The sequence below is a fragment of the Sebastes umbrosus genome, chromosome 4 (genome assembly GCF_015220745.1).
Source record: "Sebastes umbrosus isolate fSebUmb1 chromosome 4, fSebUmb1.pri, whole genome shotgun sequence".
NCBI classification, from domain to species: Eukaryota; Metazoa; Chordata; class Actinopteri; order Perciformes; family Sebastidae; genus Sebastes; species Sebastes umbrosus.
This window is the reverse complement of record NC_051272.1, coordinates 16,360,227-16,369,629: the sequence shown is the minus strand read 5'-3', so window position 1 is coordinate 16,369,629 and position 9,403 is coordinate 16,360,227. Positions and strand designations below refer to the sequence as shown.

At 35.9% G+C, this 9,403-nt stretch overlaps 2 protein-coding genes across 2 annotated transcripts; both read right to left on the bottom strand.

Moving 5' to 3' along the window:
- Positions 1–23: 23 nt before the first annotated feature.
- On the bottom strand, positions 24–6,290 carry tspan3a (tetraspanin 3a). Its single transcript, XM_037768093.1, has 7 exons — positions 6,091–6,290; positions 3,523–3,714; positions 2,855–2,929; positions 2,539–2,640; positions 2,272–2,424; positions 2,062–2,145; positions 24–744 (listed from the first exon to the last, which is right to left on the bottom strand). The coding sequence occupies exons 1-7, from the start codon at positions 6,151–6,153 to the stop codon at positions 652–654; spliced, it is 762 nt and encodes a 253-aa protein (XP_037624021.1). The 5' UTR covers positions 6,154–6,290; the 3' UTR covers positions 24–651.
- Positions 6,291–8,131: 1,841 nt separating this feature from the next.
- Positions 8,132–9,288, bottom strand: ch25hl1.2 (cholesterol 25-hydroxylase like 1, tandem duplicate 2). The gene is given in 1 exon segment (XM_037766948.1): positions 8,132–9,288. A coding segment is annotated over 1 exon segment (834 nt). The 3' UTR covers positions 8,132–8,454.
- Between the last annotated feature and the right edge of the window lie 115 nt (positions 9,289–9,403).

Here is a 9,403-nt window from a genome sequence, read left to right as displayed (position 1 = left end):
ACAATAAATCAGAAAACACATTCGATTTCAAACTTTCCCCCCATTTTATTTACATTCTTGAGTCTTGCTATTGCTACATGTCAGCAAATCAAATTCTAAAACTACCATCAGTGGACTGTTCAGACAAAAACAAACAGAACAGCTAATAGGACAAAGTCTATCTCGAGTTGAGAAAGCATTACTACTACTACTCAAAAAGCTTGATTATTAAAAGAAAGATCAGAAAAGCAGAAGCCGGTTAAGTTACACACTTTAGGGCTGTGGTGTCCACTATTTCTAGAATAGTAGTAGCAGTAGTAGTAGTGGAGGTAAAAGGTAAAATTCATTTAAATATAAAATATTCAAAGCCATACACATAGTGCAAACTAACATATGAGTAAATTACCCTGTCCGCACTTCACTCCATATAAAGAATGAGGCGCCGTCCTCACAGCAACAGAATGCTTTCTACATCTCATTTACTTTGACCTTTAAAGAATTTGGTCTATAGCTTTTTTTGGGGGGAAAAACAGGTCAAATATATAACTCTAGTGTAGTTGGTGGTTAAGGTTAGTGTGGTAACAGATTCATGCTCTCACCAATGACACGTATATTAATTCTGAAAGTGTGTCATGGTGTGTTAGTGTGTTATGGTGAGAAATGTGTTCTCCTTTATGCATAGGTGCCCCCTGTAATAAGAAGCTCATAGGTAGGATCTCTGCTTCTGCGGCACAGTACGATACCGGCACACAACATCCCCAGCATCTAGAAGAAAGAGATACCTTATTAGTGTTTTTGCTTTTTGAAATCTGTTTATATACTTGTCAGTTACAACCATTCAGAAACTCTACTTTGTTTGGACTTCAGTATTATAGTACCAATAGTGAGATGGAAAACAAATAGAACCAAATAAGTAAAGGAATAGTTAAACATTTGGGGAATTATTTGCTCTCTTACTGAGAGAGATATGAGAATATCAATACCATTCTCATGTCTGTACGGTAAATATGTAATTGGAGCTAGGAGACCGTTAGCATAGCATAAAACTATAGAAAGGGGGAAAACAGCTACCCTCGCTCTGTCCACAGAAATCCACCTACCAGCACCTCTAAAGCTAATTTAACACATTACATCTCATTTGTTTAATCCATACAAAAACCAAAGTGTAAAAACAACAAGTTGTCGTTTTATGGGGTGTTATAAAGCAGACTATTTCTTGGCCGGTGCAGAGCTAAACTAAGCTAAACTAAATGCTAAGCTAAGCTAAGCTAATCGGCTGCTGGCTGTAGCCTTACATTTGTCAGACAGACATGAGAGTGGTATTGATCTTCTCAAGCATGTAGAACAATGATGTACGCGCTATGACTTTTTAAAATCATACTGCAAGTTAAACAGACATTTAGTAGTCGATACCGATACCCGTGAAATTCCACGAAAAACAAAACAATACGTGCCGTGTACTTCAACATACACTCCTTTATTACTGTTTGCAAACTAGTTTTGGGGAATTTATTATTAATCCCTGACACGCCTCAAATTTCTCGCCAAAAACTAAATTTTACAAGATTACATATGAACACATCATGATAACGTTATAGTTTATCTCCGCCCAATACTCACTTTTATTGAATAGAGCTTGAATGCATCATAATGTAATTCAATACAACCTCTGTTAACGTTAGCTGTTAGTTTCGTTATTTAGCCAAGCAGGACTGTGCTGCCCACCGGTTGCTAACAGCTAACGTTACTAACTGTCCTCCGGACGATTTCAACATGATTTGTTGTTGACAACATAGCATTATCAGGGGAATTTTCTATCGTCCCCGGGATGACGGGACACTGTGGTACTGTAGAAAAACTAATACTGCCACATTTTTATAGTATCTCTTTGTTATAAAACACTAAAGATAACGCTGCAGACATTAATCTCATCATTTCACTACTTCACCTGGGAGCCTGCTGCTCAACATCCTAATAGAATTACATTAAATGCAGCAAAGGTCCAGTAAATAAGAGAATACCGATTCTACAGAAAACCGGTGATGTCCTACAAAACATGGTATCTTGATGAAAGTTACATACCTGGATGGCAGCAAATGTCAGTGCAGTCCAGATGACATACATCATGATCTCCTTCAACTTCTTCACAACCAGAGCTTCACAACCCTACACACACACACACACACACACACACAGAATAAGTTAAAACATACAAACCGGTAACGAGTCACTCCTCTTTAAACAGAAGAGGTATTTGGTATGAAAACGTAACACATTTAGAGGTTGTTTTACCTCTTGGTAGAGATCATCAGGATGAGTGAGGGACCCTGTGCAGCTTCCAACGTTAGCTTGGCAACAGCTGATGGGTACGCTGTTGTTTTTGGATTCTTCATACCAGTGTGTATTCTGCCAGTCTGAGTAATTGTGGATCCCACAACACTGAAGCTGTAACAATGAAAACAGTTAACTATTTTCTCAGTCGGGACCAGTTTAACAGAAATGCAGGTGAAACAATATTATCACTATATCTGATTTACAGAGGAGACATTCTGTCCTCACCTGTCTCTGAATGTAGTCGATTGCACGGCTCTGTGCATTGCTGTTGGTGCCGTTGTACTCATCATACACTTTCTTGATAGAAATATTAACTTCATTTTCAACCTGCCAATGGTCAAGAAGGGTGACATGTGATGACACATCTCCTTGAACGGTACAAACCAACATGATTGCGAACACAAGCAGATTAGATCAGGTTATCTTTGTTTAACAGACTGTTCCTGTGGACGTTATTTGGAAGATCTGCTGGGTCACAAGATAAGTTTCAAATAAGTTCAAGAAAAACAAACACGCACTGGCTTGTCTTCGACTTACTCACCTTTGCTCTGTAAACATATCCGAGAACCACCACTGCCACTTCCGTCATGAAAACCAGCAAGAGAATGACGACAAACTGTGGATTGAATTTCAAGCTGTAAGATGTAGAGACAACAAACACTCGCACGCATATTTAGTTGACTGTCTGACACTTGCATGTTCAAGTTAGACAGATTACTACGACTTGTGAGAAAAGGCTTGAATGATAGGTGCAGTTTTGTGCTGTTATCTAAAATCTTGAATGGCTTCTGAAGTTTTGTACTTCTGCTTAATGTCTAATTAGGTATGAAAAATTACAAAATGCTTTTGTCAAATTTGATATGTTATTACCCTGGTCTAATGCATCCTGAAAAGGGCTGGGCGATAATTCAATAGGATAATTTAACGTTCTTCAATGGAAGAGTACAAATATAGGCTTTAGCATGTGGTTATAGACTATTTATTTTTTGACTTACCATAAAAACATGCTATATTGTGATATATATCGTTATAGCGATATGAAATGGCCTATATTGTGATAGACGATTTTGACCATATTGGCCAGCCCTAATCCCGATACCCCCCCTTCTCTTCATAATGTTTCAAAGTCCATCTTTGATTAATCACTTACTACACAAGGACTTTAGTACCCTCATCTATTGCGCTAAATGTGTAAACTGGTTGACTGACCGTTGTAAGACCACATCGGCTCTCTCTGACTGTAGCGCAGCATCCAATGAGCCCAATAATGAAAAGGAGGGCTCCAACTGCAATAATGGTCACTGCTGGGATGAGAGTGTACACGTCTTCAAAGAAATGATCGTAGTCGTCGTATGTAATGAAGACGTAGGCTCCAACATAGCACAGGATGCCTGCAGCTGCCTGAGGGTGACAGAAACATCAACATTTCACTCAAGCCGAACCACAAAGGGAGAGCAAGAAGTAACACATCATCACACCACACCAAGACATTGCAATAGGGTGAAACAAAACACATTTTACTGTGCATTTTTGCACATTTTTAAAAGTGTCTGGGTTCTGCTGCACCATTGATATACATGACAATAAACAGTATGTTATGATTGGTTTTTGGATGGTTATTTGCTCATTATCTAACAACATACAGTGGCCAATCATCACTGCCGGTAGGCCTACACTTATCCTCAGTGGTGAAAAGTAACCTCATACATAATATCTCTACTTAAGTACAAGCTTCCGCTACTTTTTCTGTGTGATGCTAATTTTAACTGCACTACCAGTCTGAGAAAAATGCTGTACTTCTTGATCGACTACATTCATCTGACAGCTACGGTTACTTTGCTGTTTCAGATTTTACATTTTGATAAGATTTTTGTCAGTGTAACTGCCCAGACCTTAAGTATGTAGTCAAAATTAGCTCCACCTCAAATTACTCCAACATTAAAATGCTACTTATGTATTAATGCATCAGTAACAATAATTTAGCAACAGAGTATAGATAATTTCTATAAAGTGTAGTTAATACATTTTGCTGGTGAGACATATATTTTTGCATTTGCATGACTTTTACTTGTAAAGGAGTCGTAGGGGGCTAACCTGAACCTGCAGTTTACCAAAACGACCTGAGGGCCTTTTGTCAATATAAGATGAACAATTAACTTCAAAATGTATATTGAACCATGTTAACTAAGCTGTCTTCTTGAATGTTTCTGCAATAATCAAAATAAAGTAATCATTCTCTGCTGCTTGGTGGATATTAAGGTTAACCTACTCTTGGCTGTGGGGTGAAAGTAGAAATACAATAGTCCAAAAATACTCCTTTAAAAGTCCTGAATTCAAAAAGTAAAGTAAAAAGCATAAGTAAAGAAGTATTATCAGCAAAATGTACTTACGTTATCAAAGTAAAAGTACTCACCATGCAGAATAGCTACTTTTTTTAAAGTGTTTTATTATTAAAGAATATTAAATTATTCTGTTTTTTTGTATTTTTACCACTGACAAATACATATAATATATAATAGAATTAATTTGTAATAGAATAAATATACAATATAACGTATGAGCATTTTGATGTTGTAGTTCATCAATGTGTAGCCAACTTTAGATCATTTGTATACTAGGTACTAGATTAATAGTATAGTACTGCATCATCACTGCATTGCATACAGTTGTGGAAGAAGTATTACGATTTTTTACTTCAGTAAAAATAGCAGCACCACAGTGTAAAAAAAAATACTTACTTAAGTAAAAGTACAAAAGTATTAGCATCAATATATATTTTAAATTACCAAAAGTAAAAAATAGTCATTATGCAGAATGGTCCATTTCAGAATAATATATATATATATATATTTAATTACTGGATTATAATGAAGGTTAGTGATGCATTAATGTGTACATCACTTTAATGTTGCAGCTGGTTAAGTTGGGGCTAATTTTAACTATTGTGTGGGCAGCTTAACCTACAATAACACATCACATTTTAATAAGTAGGCTGCTTTTGAGGTAACTGTTACTTTGGTATATCAATTTTAAGCTACTTTCTACTTCAACTCCACTAGATTTTGCAGGCAAATGTTGTACTTTTTTACTCCACTACTTTTATTTGATATACTAAAGTAACAGTTACCTCAAAAGTTGCAGTACATTTTAAGTACCAAAAGTAAAAATAGTCATTATGCAGAATGCTCCATTTCAGAATAATATATATATCATTACTGGATTATAATGAAAATTAGTGATGCATTTATCACTTTAATGTTGCAGCTGGTTGCAAGGTGGGGCTAATTTTAACTATTGTGTGGGCAGCTTAACCTACAATAATACATCATATTTTAGAAGTAGGCTACCTCTGAGGTAACTGTTACTTTAGTATATCAATTTTAAGCTACTTTCTACTTCAACTCAACTAGATTTTGCATGCAAAATGTTGTACTTTTACTCTTTTATTTGATATACTAACATAGAAACAGTTACCTCAAAAGTTGCAGTACATTCCTCCACTGTCAACATTGCATCTTTATTAAGCAGGCAAATTGTCTTTTTTCACTCTAAATGTACTATAAGATACTTCATTTAACAATGACTTGTTAGCAGTAAATAAATAAACATTAAAAAGCATATCTTTCCTTCTGCCTTCTCAAACTAATCCCTCCCTGGTTAAACAAAGGTCGAGCAGCTGACTGCACACACACACACACACACACAGCTAACAGCTAGCACAGCTACACTCAGCTACAGCTAGCTGGTGACGCACGCTTTTAAAACCTCCAAACTTACCCAAAATATGAGGTTGAGAAACACCAGGACCGTCTTTGACGACGTGATGCCGCACTTCCCCATCTTTAACACGGGAGGGTTTAATGCTTTAGCTACGTGTTGGATAATAAAGCAGGTTTCTACTCGGACATGTCCCGACCAGCAGCTCCTCTCATCCAGCAGCAGCTCTCATCTCATCCCGACGCTGTGTCACTGGATCTGGATCTGGATCTGGATCTGGATCTGGTTGCAGCGAGGCGACGCAGCGACACCAGAATAACAACAATAACAAATAACTTCATCACCACCAAATGTATTGGAAATTATAGTTCTAGTTACTACAATATGCTGTATGCAACATGTTCTATTGTTAACTATTAGACTTTGATATATGCAATCAACTAATACAAATATTTTAAATAAAATAATAAAAAATAAAAGTCAAAATGATACAAAAATAAAAGTCAAAATAAAAATAAAAGTAATAAAAATAAAAGTAAAATACTTTAAAAAAAAAATAAAAGTAAAATAAAAATAAAAGTAAAATAATAAAAATTATATTACTTTTATTTATTATTTTATTATTACTATATTATAGTATTAATTTACTTTTATTTACTTTTATTTTACTTTTAATTTTACTTTTTACTTATAAAATAAGAGTAAAAATAAAAGTAAAATAATAAAAAAAATAAAAATAAAAAAAGTAAAATAATAAAAAAGTAAAATAAAAATAAAAGTAAAATAATAAAAATTATATCACTTTTATTTACTTTTATTTATTATTTTATTATTACTATATTATAGTATTAATTTATTTTTATTTACTTTTATTTTACTTTTAATTTGACTTTTTACTTATAAAATAAGAGTAAAAATAAAAGTAAAATAATAAAAAATATTTTGCTTTTACTAACTTTTATTTATTATTTTATTGATACTATATTATAGTTTTCATTTACTTTTATTTATTATTTTACTTTTATTTACTTTTATTTTACTTTTAATTTGACTTTTTACTTATAAAATAATAAAAAATAAAAGTATTTTAAATTCAATCGAAATGATAATTGAAGTTTTTTTCTGACATCTAGTGGTGGAAAAAAAACATAATGCGACTTTTACCTACTTGTCCTTTTACATAAAACATTTTTGAGTATCAGTACTATCACCACTCTGGGACAACTGCTGGTCAGATTGCATGACCTAAAAAATACAAGAGATACTGGTGTGTTACAAATAAAAATCCAGATATAAGGCATTTTATGGTTGAAAAATAAAAGGGAAAACATACTAATCCTGGGTCAGCGGTCATTAAAGGTCCCATATCGTGCTCATTTTCAGGTTCATACTTGTATTTTGTGTTTCTAATAAAACATGTTTACATTCTGTAATGTTCAAAAAGCCCTTATTTTCCTCGTACTGTCTGCCTGAATATACCTGTATTTACCCTCTGTCTGAAACGCTCCGTTTTAGTGCATTTCAAAGGAATTGCAACGGAATTGCGTTGCTAGGCAACAGTTTGGGTCCATGTTTACGTCCTGTCTGATGCTGGTGTTATTTACATACACTGCAACAGGAAATAAACTGGGCCACATGTAGAATATTTACGTTTAAAACCGTGTAATGGTCTAAATATTGTATATTCGTGACATCACAAATGGACTTGTTTCAAACACGCAATTTCTGAATACGGGCTGTGTGTATTTCTCCGTATATTGAGCGTTTTGATAGTTTAACAGTATTTATATAGCACTTAAACCTGCTTTTTAATGTAAAAGACCTGAAAATCTCACTTTTTACAATATGTGACCTTTAAATCATTCATATGTGCACTTTGTTGTAATTTGCTGTCCTTTCACCATGGCAAAGCCGTCCAACGCTTAGAAATCTTAGATGACGAGCTACCGAGTCCCCTGTGCAAAGAAAAACATATTTAAAAAAAAAAAAATCGTTTGTCCCTGTTGCCATAAAGTATCTCAGTAGCCAGCCTGCCACCTCAGCACACCGCACTTTAGATCTATTTATTTAACCTTGATTCAGTCCTGATACCTGGTATTACGTATGCCATGTCCAAAGCTCACGATCACTTTCAAAGTAAAGAAGCCAGACACACTAGATGCATTTAGGCATTATTTAGATTGCGCATGATATTATGAGTTTATTTTCTCACTATCATTAAAACTAACATCATATTTTGACAGTGTTGTTTTTATAATACAATACAGAAACATGCCTCCATTTGTGTGCAATGGAAAATGTTGATTTCTCTTAAATTTTCACCCCTTCACATTTTAATATCCACATGATTTGTAAAAAACAAGCAAGCAGAAACAACAAGCACAGGTATCTATCTATAGCAGCTACCAATGGTGTTATAGCTTTCTATTTCACTGCTGTAGAGAAGCAGAATTCAGCATGCGTGCCAAATATTTTATCCCAGTGGCTAAAGTATGGTGCAAAATTGGTGTTGGGTTTCTGATGGTGCACATCGTGTTTGCTGGGCCCTCCGTAGATGCCAAACGGTATCAGGCGTGATGTGGACCAGGGTAAATCATAGCCACAGTGATTCTCAATAGAAACGTAGACATGCAGAACCATGAAGGCCCAGGTGGTGAGTAGGTGGCATCTCAGGATCACAGGATTAAGAGTGGTCAAAAAGCCAATTGTGACCAGCTCCCAGCCGCCAAGACACTGAGTGGCCAAAGCGAAGGGAGATGAGTAATTATGATGGATGGCGTGGAAAGTGACGTACAGCCAGCGGTTCCTGTGATGGAGCAGGTGCCAGATGAAGTACTAGAAGTCAAAGAGCAGGAGGTTGCTTATCAGGCCAGCAATCAACACCAACAGGGACGGAGCTCGGTCCGGCAGGTCCACGGGGGGACTCCATGCCCACTGGGCCACTGATGCTGGGAGCACAAGAAACACATGGTTTTACAAGGTGACACCTGCACAGTGCAGCAGCATAGAGGCTGTAGGACGACGGCTGGGTTGGATCTTGAATTGCTGGACCCATGCCCACTTCTCTCCCATGATGTCACAAACAAGAAAAGGAAGACAGAAGACAAAGTAGGAAGACACAGACAGGACAATGGGGAAGAGTGGAGATCTCAAATAGTCTCTGTAGTTGAGCCTCATGCTGTCCCACAGAGGCTGCAGCAACGAGTCGTTTCCTAAGCATCCTATCCACAGATCTACGCTGGTATCTACAAGATCCATCCTGATGTAAAAATCCCGAGTTGAATATCCTTTAAATGTCTGAGGATTGTTGATGTTCCAGCCACAAACAGCAGCAATGGTAAAGACTTTTAGGGGGACAAAGGAGGACGGTCTG